This window comes from Lepidothrix coronata, unplaced genomic scaffold, assembly GCF_001604755.1.
Source record: "Lepidothrix coronata isolate B3197 unplaced genomic scaffold, Lepidothrix_coronata-1.0 Scaffold93, whole genome shotgun sequence".
Classification (NCBI taxonomy): Eukaryota; Metazoa; Chordata; class Aves; order Passeriformes; family Pipridae; genus Lepidothrix; species Lepidothrix coronata.
In genome coordinates this window covers 3,121,673-3,134,619 of record NW_016690273.1, presented here as the reverse complement: position 1 = coordinate 3,134,619, position 12,947 = coordinate 3,121,673, and the positions used below count along the sequence as shown (strand labels likewise).

At 36.2% G+C, this 12,947-nt stretch overlaps 1 protein-coding gene across 3 annotated transcripts in view; it reads right to left on the bottom strand.

Moving 5' to 3' along the window:
• Window positions 1–12,947, bottom strand: part of EPHA3 (EPH receptor A3) — a 213,433-nt gene that overhangs the window by 137,669 nt on the left and 62,817 nt on the right. For all 3 annotated transcript variants that reach the window (XM_017821891.1, XM_017821893.1, XM_017821894.1), the window contains one exon: window positions 3,945–4,605. In XM_017821891.1, coding sequence (XP_017677380.1) covers window positions 3,945–4,605 — 661 coding nt within the window. The remainder of the gene's footprint in view (window positions 1–3,944; window positions 4,606–12,947) is intronic.

The following is a 12,947-nucleotide window of genomic DNA, read 5'->3' as shown; positions in this document are numbered from 1 at the left end:
CTTCACTCACTGGACAGGTGATGTGAATGCTCCTTTTCTCTTCTTGATCTTAGGGCTGTTCCAAACACTTTGCCATTGCATAATCTCCTGCTGTACTTGCAACTTCAATAGTGCAACCCAAGCCTCATTTCCCTTTTCCTAAGAATCACATTGTTTACTTTGAGTACAGAGGCAGCCAAAAAGGATGAGTTGAGGTATAGAGCAATTTGTCCTTTAAAAAGGAAGGCACCAGTAGAGAGGAAGAGTTGGGAAAAGAGGTATTAGAGATGAGATATCCGACACAAAAGAGACCTTGAAAATTGTAAATATAGAAGCTGAAAAGACAGCAGTTATTTTCTCACTATACAAGGGCACAAAAAACCCTATCCCACTGACTCTAAACCAGAAGACTTAAACACAGAAGGAAGTTATGTCTTCCACACAAGACAAGATATGGCATTCATTGCCATAAAAACTTAGAGATTAAAAATATAAATGAGCCAAAAATAGGCACATTAACAAGTCACAGGTCACTAGTTTCTGTCATATATAGCCTTTCTTACAACACCTATCTTAAAAGTCAACAGTAGACTGGAAGAAGTTAAAAGGTATGCTCCGTAAAGCAGTATTTTATATAGCTTTATATATATATATTTTCCTTGGTTTTCCTTAGGAATTTGCCATTAGTGACTGCAGAGAAAGAATACGAAGGCGGACAAACCTCTGACCTGATCTACTCTGGCTGCTTGATGGGGAACAAAGAGAAAAGATAAGTTTTCCTTCTTGAGGGAGGAATAGGATGGAGAATATCAGAAATAACAGAAAGCATTTAGTGGGTAGTTCCAGACAGTTGTGACTTTTTTCTCACTAATTAAATCACACTAATCTAAGAGGGAAGATGCTATAAAGATGTAGGCCAACACATCTATTATTTAAGGGGGAAAACAGGTATGAAAGAGTGGGTTTTCCAACTTGCTCCCTGTCACATCTTACTGTATTTCAGGCAAAACCAATCCCTCCAAAATACTGAGCAGGTGCAGAAGTCTTTGCTAGAGAAGGTGCTACATCTTAAGCTGTTAAGCTAAAGTATATCACAAATACCAGAATTCCTCAAAGTCAGGTACACAATTCACTTTTGAGAAATCATTTCTACACACACATGCACACACATGCACAGGATGGACACAGTAAAGAGGACAAGGATGGTCACAGTAAAATTCTTTTCCTGACTGACAGGTAGGTATTTTCCTGCTTATTAGGATCCAGAACAGGACAATATTCTACCCAACATGAACCAATAAGCTGAGTAAAGCTAGTAGTCCAATCTTGGCTTTTCAGATCTTACATAAAGATGTGTTATAAAAAGTTGCATGTTTTTATATCTACACATATACCAATAAGAAGAAATTGTCTGAGCCTTATGTCAGCTTTTCCTCGTTGTGCAGGGAAAAAGCAGTCATGGAAATTGGTGCCATTTGTGTTATTTGGGGGCATGACTGCTCCCTAATCATTTTCCAGGTACAAAAAAAACAACCCCATCTGTTCTTAATGAAATTTAAATAGGCTGATCTTTTACCATTAAACTCCTTCATTTTAATCATCAGTGATAACCTCCTGCTAAAGCAAAATGACATTGCTTTTGAAAACAGCATTATGGAAACAAACAAAATCAGAAGCAGTCTGGATGAAGAATCAAGTGGTGACAGACGCTGAGCTGTAAAATGTCTTCCCAACTACTGGGAAGACAATAATTTCTGTTACTAATTACTCCTTCAAACTTCAACTGAAACATATTTTTTTCAGCCCATGCTCGTAACACCATTTTGGATCTTTGTCAAACACTACAATACTGATTCTATTACCCTTTTGTTAACAAAAAAAACCCCCAAAACTAAAACCCAAACAAACACAAAAATCCTTAAACCCTAAAAGACAGAGCAAGAGAAAGAGTGAAGGAAAAGAAAGAAAAAGATGCAGCAGCTTTGAGCCCTAGGTCAAAACTGAACTGTTTTTCCAAGCTTTCCAGCTCCTGTTGAGTTACCGATGCTGACAAATGGGAGGATTTGAATTACTGACTGCTTTTAGAGTGCCCCTTCAATCACACCACACTGGAAATATTTGATAAATATGACTTTCAATAAAAGTTAGTAGGACATAATATGTTAAATCAGAATAAACCAGAAGGACCTGTTGCTGTTGTTAATGGCTTCCTCATATATCACTCCCTTGACCAACAGTGGGTGAGGAAGAAAAAAAAAAAAAGACAAAGAGGTGGGAGAAAGAAAAAAAAGAAAATTAGAAAAAGATAATTGTCCCACGGTCTGATTTTCTGCCTTCCAAATCATGTATGATATACCAAATTATGTATGATATACTCACATATGCATGTCAACTTACTCCTAATCTCTGCAAAACTCAGTAGGAGCTGCCTTGCCTACACCAAGCATTTGAAAACCTGTTTTTAATAAAAGTTTAGTTTATTTTATTTTGCTTAGCTCAAATTTGGCTCAGTTGTAGTCTGTTGCTTTCTGGAGTGCTTGTCTTTTTCTGCTCATGTGTAACCGAAATTCTAAACCAACAGGTTTCAAACATTTACAAGGCCATGGGCTCTGTAATAAGCAAGACTATAAACACTGGATAAAAGAATATCTGTGATGTTATAGCATTTCTAAGTGTAGCTATAGGAGGTCCTAGATAAAGCGTTTCTGAATAACAAAATATTCTCCCCTGAATTCAGCAACAGAAGAATTTAAATTTTTTTTCTTAATATCAGTATTAAGCATACTCAGACTTGGATACCCAATTTATTCATTGATGGCAAAAATGATTTAAAATCTACTTAAAAGCAAAATCAAACAAAATACACCCGTAACCCCTTTCCTCCCAGATCTCCCTGGCATTTTCTGAGAAAAGGTCATGTCAGTTAGAGTAACAGTTTTCCCAACTACCTGTCTATGGTTTGGTAGCTCCAGAGGAATAATTTTCTGACACAAAGTTGCTGTAGGACTCATTAAAAAGGAGTAGGTGCTCTCTCAACCAGGTTCATAATACTTTAAATTTGTCTTGTAGATACACGGATTTGCACATGTACACATACACACAGCCCCCACTAAACATCTCAGCTACTGCTCCTTCCATCCATGGTATTTCTAGATAATTAACTTTCAGTTATATATTTAATGGAAAACTCTTTGCCACAGCGAGCACCCCTTAAGGCACTCTGTGAAAAGAGGTTTAAGGTTCAACTAGCACAAAACTTCAACATGTAATTTTATAAAAAGCATAAAAATGTAAGCCACCATCATTTTGATATCAAAATTAGTAAATGCAACATGCATTTCTCTAACATTTAAAAGACCATTTCTGTAAAAACTCCTGATCACTAGCGTATTCTTGCTCTTGGGAGCATTCACATAACCATAGTTTGCAGAAACAAAAAGTTTGGAGAAAATTATTTTGAGTTAAATACATGAGCATTTATGAAAATGCAATTTTAAAGTTCAACTATTAATTTTCCAAATGTACCTGCATTTAGTAATTATGCTACCAGAACAACGCTACATGTTTTTTTCTGACCAATCCCAACTAATCAACACAGCTCAATAGCAAAAGTCATACATGGAACCACAAAGTATATAAAAAAAAAATCACATATTTTGACACAAACAAAGCATTTAAGTAAACTATAATATACTGAAAGGAAGTCCAAGAGTGGTAAGAGAGGCTAGATTTGCTACACAGCGTGTTTACTAAAAATCAACTGTGGACTCTCATCAAATACTTTTAGTAAATTACATTATTTACACAGTTTAAATAAATGGCAATTTAAATAAAATGCAATTTTAGAAGCTAATGTATTTCTGTCAGGAATTTGGAGCAAATGAACACACCCCAGTACACAGAGCAGGGGTAGAGGGTGAAGCCCCTGTCAACAGCAGAACTACGAACACGGAAGGCATTGTTACCTTGGCACGCAAAGCCTCTTTCTTCATAGCCAGCATTACACAAGCACTTCCCTATGGGCACTAGCCATTCTCCTTCTGTACTGCAATACATCTTGGGTGGCTCTTCCTCCTTGGAATGGTTGACACAAGATCCCCGTACCTCCACCAGCGACTGGGAGTCCATGGGCACTGTGTCGGGGAACATGGCGAGGTTCTTGACGGTGAAAGGGCACTTTTTGAAGTACACTCGCACCGAGACTAAGGCAACACAAGCACCCACATCTTGGAAAGCCAAGTAAAAGCCTTTCCTGCTGATGGGTCCCACCTCACGGACTTCTGTGTTCAACTTGAGGATTCTGTCCCCGAGGTCCATCTGGGTGAAGCTCTCGTCAGCCGCGATGGTGTCGATCTTTGTAAACTGGTGCTCCTTGAACTTGACCGAGTGGTCATCATCAGATTCCATATAGTACAGATTGAAGGTCTCCTTGCAAGTGCCCAGGACTAGAGGGATGCTATTGCAGTCCCTCAAGGTGAACTTGAGCTCCACATAGATCTTCTGAGCTGAGTTGCGTGGAATCCAGTTTGTTCGCAGCCAATTGTTCTGACTGTGATCCATAACATTGCACACTTGGTAAGTTCTGATCGGGGTATAATGCTCATCAACACCACTAATCTCTTCCCACTGCAGAAAAAAAAAAAAGAAAAAAGACAATATTTTAAAATTAATGATTATACCAATCAAAAATAACACCTACATGAAAAAGCAAAAATAACTTTGCTTGGATGCCACTATAAAATAGACAATGAAGTCTGATTGAATTTGCATGCATTTTTTCCTTTTAAAACATATAAACATCTTAAATGGACACAGAATTCACCATTAATTAGTCAGTTTTTACTAAGTTATTTCAGGGTGGCATGAAAGAGATGCTATAGCTGTTTGATATTATTAAAAACCTGTGATTTCTTAAACTATGCCCATGATTCCAGCATGTCCTTCAACTACACTCACCTGAAATGGAAGAGATTCACAAGGGCACCACCACATTTTAATTGTTAGAATCAATTGTATTTCAAAGATTAAACAAGATTTGAAATCTTACAAACAAGAGCCAATGGCTCCAACTGAAATTCCATACAGTCATTAAAAAGCCTTACAGTTTTCCTTTTATTCAAAGCATGACAATTGATTTTGCCTGGGTTATATGTACTCTGGACAAACAGTCAAGCTCAGCTCAGTTTTCAGAGTAATTAAGAATTACTTCCAACTTACCATTCCTTGGCTAGTTAATTCTTCTGTGGACTATATATTCTAGGACACTAAAATGTTTTTTGAAGAACACACAGCCATCATTTGTTTTTACAGATGCCATCAGCTGACAAACTTACTTGAGCCACTGAAGGAATAGGTTTTCTATTTTTTAATTACTCACCAGTCCTACCTGATTTCTAAAGTCACACTTACCAGAGGAATATTTAGCAATCACAGGAAAAAAGAAATCCTATGGGGGTACTTATAGTAAATATTTACTGTTAAGTCTTTTACCATACACAACTAAGTAACTTTAAGATGTATCTTTCTTTGTTTTCTCCCATTCAGGGAGAAAAACTGAAGATGCAGAGCATATAGAATTAAAGATGTTGTCAGCAGCCATTCTTGCAGGAGGGAGACACTATCACACAAACATCTTCCCTCAAAAATCATTACCTCAATGTTATATTTAAGATCTCAATCTAATTACTTGTTTTACATCAACACCTTTTGCTGCAGGACCTTAGTGTACTGCAGAGCAGACAATAGGAGAGGAAAGTATTATTCCCAGTAGGAAAGTAAAGTGCAGAAGTGTTTACAGTTTCTTGGTTTTACAATACAACCATATCTCACACATACACAAAGAAATTAAAAAAAAAGTGGCCACATCAGAGTAGCATCTGAGAGTTCTCAGTCCCAACCCACTTATTTAAGAAAGTTTTAACATGACTAAGAGCTGGTCTGCACAATGAAATTGTCCACACACCACTGAAGATGTGATTTTAAATCATGTTATTAAACCAGCAGACAAAAGCAGTATAAATACTCTTCCTTTAATTGAAACAAAGTTTATTGTAGTTCACTTTACAGATCGGACTGTACACAAGTTTTATCTCTTCCTGACTAGTTCAACAGAGTTTAAAACACAATCTTGGATGTGTCTACAGCAGCTGAAATGCTGCAGCAAGCCATAACGTGCTACTTTGCCAAAAAAGCTTGCAGGACAGGGTCTTGCTGAGTCAAAATCCCTAGAGCTCATGGCCACTTGAGAGCTTGGCACCATGTGGTAGCTCATCATACAAGCACGAGCTCCCGCCTGCAGCTGGACTCTGGCTCCCAGCCTCTGCCAGCTTCCCAAAATTGAGTGAAGAGCTCTCCTCTGACAGATGTCCCTGTAAAAGTACAGGCCTTGAGCCAACAATCTAACCCTATTGCAAAGAGCCGTTCAGATGCCACAACTGCCTCCAAAGAAGCTGGATGTCCCAGTTTATCTGGAGGTCTTAGCTGGACAAATAAAACTCCACTTACAACAACCAGATGAAACTAGACAAGATTACGTAACGAAACCAAATTTTATGAGCATTTTAAGCAACTCGCATTGATTCCTAAGTTATCCAGTGACTACCTTTTCCATACAATTTCTAATCAGTTCATCATATTTTAAATGTCCACTGGGAAATAAAACAAAACCAGGAACCTGTAGAGTTTAAAATATCTTCACAATTCAATAATTATGATCAAAGTAAAAAGCAAGCAGTACATTTGCAATGCTCATACATTGCAGCTTTTCCCAGTAAGCCTTCTTATTGCCATCTCCAGGTGATATTAAAAGATGGTAAGCAGCTTATCAAGAACATTGAGACAATTTTCCTTCTGTGACCCATGAGTTTTTTCTATTAAGTGAGGTTTCTCAAACACCTATATTTGTACTCATTTTAATTTTTATTTCTGTACTTGTAACTCATGTATTCAACTTGCTCCGTAAGGTTACAATAGTTAATAGTCACTTATTCAGTATTACAGTATTCAACGCAGTTTTAATTTGTACATCTATCATTCTAACCTATATTCTCAAACAGTTAGCTGAAAGAAAAGGACAAGAAGGTAGGAGTTAAAAAGTAAAGGAAGAAATATATAAACAGGAATAATTATGGGGAAAAGTTGATTTTCAAATCTTAGAGAAAAGCAGAGTGTAAAAAAATTAAGATATTCCTTATAATAGAAGACATAGATCTTCCTTACATCAAAAGCTATGGAAAAAAATGTCCTTACTGAAGGTAACAAAAGATACATAGAGATGAGAAAAATAATTAGAAACAAAAAGTATCTAAGGTATTTTTAAACACATGAGGAAAATTCTATTCTGCCAGAAGGTGAGGGGTAAATCAGCTAAAAGAAGAGTTCAGAATTACTATGCTGTAATATTTGTATCTTAGGATACAGAAAGAAAAGAACAGCATTCTGAGTATGCAGGAACCTGGGCTTGAACAGGTCAAAATAGAAATGAGACAATGAAACGCAAAGCAAAGGCTTCAATAGAGATGTGGGACGCATTGAAAAAACCTCCAGAAGTAAAACAGATGGGGACATGTTTCTTTTCACCTCATGCATTGAGTACAGTCTCCTGCAGTCTCAGCTTCCTCTTCTCCCACCAGAACTATTCCCATCCCATGAAGTACCAGCATGGGATAGGGGGGTAATTTCTATTAAATCAACTCTTCTAAACAGTATGTCTTGCAACCACTACTGTTTCTGCAGGATCAAGAATGCACTGCAGGGACAAGAAACCATCCAGCAAGAAAGTATGGCCACCCAAATTTAGTCACCACAGAAACCCACCCGGAACTTGAAACAAAACAACAACAAAAAGAGAAGTATTTCTGATGATACTGCATTTTCCTATGCAAAATTTTAACTTGTTGAGGCTTGGCTAAAAAAAATAAGAACAGTTTGCATTTTTGTTCTTCAGATAGGTGGAAAAAATAAAGCAGAAGGTGCCAGAGTCAGCTACCCAAGTAAGGAAGGAGTTGGCACTGTGTAATAGTGAGGAGGAAGGGTGTTCGTGGGAGTCAGGTTGAGAATTTAAAGGAAGTCTGTTGAAATGCTGGCAGAATGACTGTATGAAAGATCTGTACTTAAATCATGTAAATAAGACACTGGCAGGACTCAAACCTAATTTTCACCTCAATTATTTGGGTAACTCTAGTCCATGGGGTATTACACTTCAGAGGTGTCCCAACTGGCATTTCTTTCTTCCAATACAGGGCAGCTACAAAACTGATGGATGTTTATCAGTCCTGGCTATGGTTAGACTGGAAATTAATAGCCAAGTCCTAAAGACTGGACTGATGAAATGACAGGACTGTCCTCTGAGCAGTCCAATAGGAACGATAAATTCAAAATATTTTAGAAAGATATTTCTAAAAATGTGTCAGGGATTCTACAACAGCATGATGTGGGACACACCATTTCTGAATTTATATTATTACACAGTACTTATATCATATTGATGCTTTCAGGCACATTCAATGCTTTTGAAACATGTCCAGGAGAAGTGCCATAGCACCACTCCTTTCTCAGCATGTGATTTGGCTTTTGGAAAATGTTCTTTTGTTTGCTTTTCATTTTTAAAATCTTCTTTGGATACTGTTAATGACAGGAAACAAGAGATTGCTTTCAGTGGTATAGAAAAGTCTCAAGATCCCCAGTGAGAGGGTCTAACTCATGTGCCCTTGTCATACTGATTGACAAAGCTAGGCCAAAATGGATTTTGTTTGCCAGAACAGAGCCAGCAGAGTGTGCTGGACTTATGGCTTTAGTTTATTTCTTCGAATCTCTTTACAAAAGAAAAGTATAGAAGTGAATGTAGGACGTTTCCTAGGATGTCATGAGCAGTCTCAGTAAAAAATTCCCTCTCAATGTGGGAATCTGGGACATGAGTGATCTCCTCAATTCTTTCATCCTGCCTGTGACATCAGTTTTTGTGTCGTCTTATCTATCATATTAAAAAAACCCAAAATCTTCAGTTTACAACAGGAAATTGAAGGACATTTTGGGATTTACAATATAGGTATGCAACTGCATGATCCCCAAAAACCTACACTTCATCTTTCAGCATCACATTGCTATAAAACCCCTAAACTACAAAGCATAAAACTCCAACAAAAATGGAGTTTTGTAATTGTTCAAGGAACCTATGGAACCCAGGTAGCTAAATCCCTGACATTCCACTGACAATCTCAGGCAACAGCATAGCAACATTTACTTGCAATTTTATTTTGCATTAAAAAAATTGATATGATGTTTTAATTGGTATGAGAACCATTTAGGTAAAGCCCAACTGTCCTCTAACATAAATATGGCTTTGAAACTTCACAAAAACATCTTCATGTGCTGGGATGTCCCACCCTTGCTAAGTGGAGCACTTAAATCTTTGCTTATTTCTAAACTAATTGTTAAAAACTGTTTTTTTTTTTCAGTATAATTGCTTTTCACTATTTATGAGATGTTCACAGAAGTCTCTACAGAATCACCATTCAAATTTTACCTGAAAAAACACATTTTGCTCTAATACTGAACACTAACCCTCTCATCTACTGACTCTTAATATTCAGCACAGTTTTCAAGCAGGAGAAAAAAAAATCACCTTTATTATGCCTTGCTGAGCAATGACAGGAAAGTCTGCATTCCCATGCATACCCACTTTCTGCTATTTAGTCAACTAATTCCCTTCCAAATCAAAAAGATGATGATGATTGGAATCTCACATTTCAGATACTCAATGCATGCAACTTTTCAACAGTTCACTGACAGAATACCAACTAGCTCATAATATTTTCCTCTTTTTTTTTCCTCTTCCTTGGTTGCCAGGCAATCACAATAAAAAGAGGTAAACAAACAAGTCATGCCATAAGCAACAGAATTAACTAAGTTAATTCCGGTTTCCCACCAATCTCTGTCTTATGGACTCAGATGTCTAATAAAAGATGAGTGCAAAAAAGTCTCTTCCTCATTGTGACCATTAATACCATTTCTGTGTCTCTTCCTCTCTTCCTATCACTTTTTCATAAGTCTTGTAGGGATAAAAGCCCTTGGAAGCCTCTGCTCCTCTGTGAAATTGTTAAAATTCACCTCTGATTTCAAAAACTACTAAGCAAGATCTTCCTTTCCCTTCCATATACACACATTTAAGTGCATATATATCTGTTTATTTCCCATTTTCTCTGGAGATTATGCCAAAAAGAAGGCAATGGTTTCACATACAAGCCAAGTACAGTTTTTAAAACTAAGACTAGTGTAGGCATGATAAATTTCTATTAAGATTTTAATAGAAAAAATAAAAATATAGTATATTTCCCAAAAAAACCCCAAAATGTTCTATTATTCTATTGCTTAAAGTTAGGCCAATGAGGGTTTCATGAAGCTCCTAGAAAAAGCTGAAATATTCCAAAGCTGCATAATACATGTTCAATTCCTATAAATACTGAGGCGACTAATGAGCAGGCATTTGAGCTATTACTCTATATTCTGCTAACACACTTTGAATTAGTGTTTTCCTCAGTGACTCATTTTATAGGAAATTAACAATTTTTTTCTTAACAGAAGGAAAAAAGTTTCAGCTTCAGTAAAAGTCCTCAGTAAGAGCATAAGGTGGATATTCCTGGTGAAAAGTTCATTCCATTGGAAATAAGAGATAGACATTGTGCTAAGTAAGACTTAAGGAAAGGACTAGAAAAATCAAGAAATAGTATTGAACAGAGGGAAACCACAACAGAAAAGACAAACCATCACAGGCATTTATATCTTTATAAAAGAACCCAAAACATCTACAAGTCATTTTCTGACAAGTTTATGCTCATGACATTAATTACCTGAAAATATAACTCAAGTTAAGTATAAAACATATTTTATATCACAGAAATATAACAGATTAAGATTGAAAGCCTCAGGCATGAGAATATTCCTCACTTATATAAATAACATTTGTATTATTTAGTTTAGGGTCTCACTTAAATGACTTTGCATAAGGGGACTTGACCTAAAATCTTGCAGTATAATAGCGAATTATATCATAATCCAACAAAATATATTAAGTTTAAAACTTTCTTTCTCTGTTGCATGCTGTCCAATAGTTCAAACACATTTGGGAAACAGGTTGAAGGATTTAAGATAAAATTAACATTTTTTATGCCTCCTTTGTTTTAGCACTTAGATCTTCTGTGAACTTTTTATTGTAATATTAAATATGTCTAAATTCAGATCAGTAAGTGAATCAAGATTTTTCATATGCTGAACATACTTCTGATATATACTACTGAACTTCAAACCAACATACAGAGAGAAAGACCTTTTCCAGTTATTTGAAAGTAAAAGTGTATAAAAGGAGAGTTTTATGTAGACAACAGCTAAAATTCTGGTGAGAAGTGAGGAAATCACATCAACACCAAAAATTAACACATATTTTAGGACAGCTTGAGATTAGCAATCAAATAATTCAAGTCTAAATGAAAAATGGAACCTTCCAACATACTATATAAAAGCTTAACAAAATAGTAGCAGGATGCCAGAGGTCTTAAATCTTGCTATTATCAAAAACCCTGTAATGACCATATATCCTAGAAGAATGCATTCCAGGCCAGCTCATCAATATGAAAACACTTTCTTCATAACATCACCAAAGATGCTGATTCAAGACCCATTATTACCAACCAGCTGAGATCAGAGGACAGGAAATTATCTGCTTTGGGAGCTTAAGAAACTTAAAAAGTACCATGGGATTTTTTTTTTTCCACATTTGGCATTCAAAAAAAATCAATGAAATTACCTCCTGGCACTGGCTCTAGCCCAGTTTTTATTTTCAGCTTTTTTTTCTAAGTTGCAAATGAAAGAAGAAGAAGTTGCATTGCAAGAGTTTTTTGATTAAGTTACACAGACACTGAAATTATCATTACCATTGCATAAACCCTCTTAAGACAGTTTTTGGGACAGTTTCCCCTAAAGCTGTTTTACCAGCCTATGTTTTTACATTACCCAGTCAGGACTGTTAAATGAGAAAGCTCTACTGTGACAGAAAATAAGCATGTTAGAGAGAACATAAGGTTCAAAGAAGTTTATATATTATTATAAATTACATACAACAATATTCAGTCTAAGATTCACGTGTTCTTACCACCATGTTCTCCCTCTCTGTTCAGTTCCCCACTGAAGTCTTTACATTTGTGGGAGCAGACAAAGTACCCCTGACAGCACATCATCGTATTCAGGAGATTTTGTTCACGGCTTTAACTTAAAAGTTGGGGTTTCTTCATAACTTAGCAAAACATTTCAGAATGACAAGACACAATATTAATATCTGTTGAGAGCTCAGGTGAGATAAGAAACTCATTAAGAAGATCCAGATACTAAACTTCCCCAACAAAACTGAGATCTGGCATCTTACCACACAACTAGCTTGAAATTTATCCCAAATTATCCAAAACAATCAGATCTAATGGAAATTCAAACTCAAGGGAAAAAAATAATTTTTTCTTTTATTTTTTTTCTCCCCCAAAGGAAAACTCTTTTTTCTCCTCCAGAGGAAAACTACCCTTTTTTAAAGAAAACCTTATCCTCCTCACAAGAACATGTGTTTTCTGGCACATGACCTGACAGGCAATCGGAGAGGAACCATGTCCCACGTGCTACCTCTAGCACAATATATATTACCACAGTGATCTGAGTTTCTTTCCAAGTAAACAAACCTCATTTCACCAAGGCATAAAAACTATATTCATAATTTAACATAAATCTTGACCCTCTGTCTCAAAACAAAACCACCAGAAGCATTGGATGCACTAATGTCTCTTAGTTTTTAAAGAGCTGGGAAGCAAAATAAAATAAATATTGCAATAAATGATGTTAACAAAAACAAGTGCAACTGTCTTATAGATGCTAAGCACAAATAAATACACACAATATTGTGAAAGCAAGAGTACATACCTTATCATGGGAAT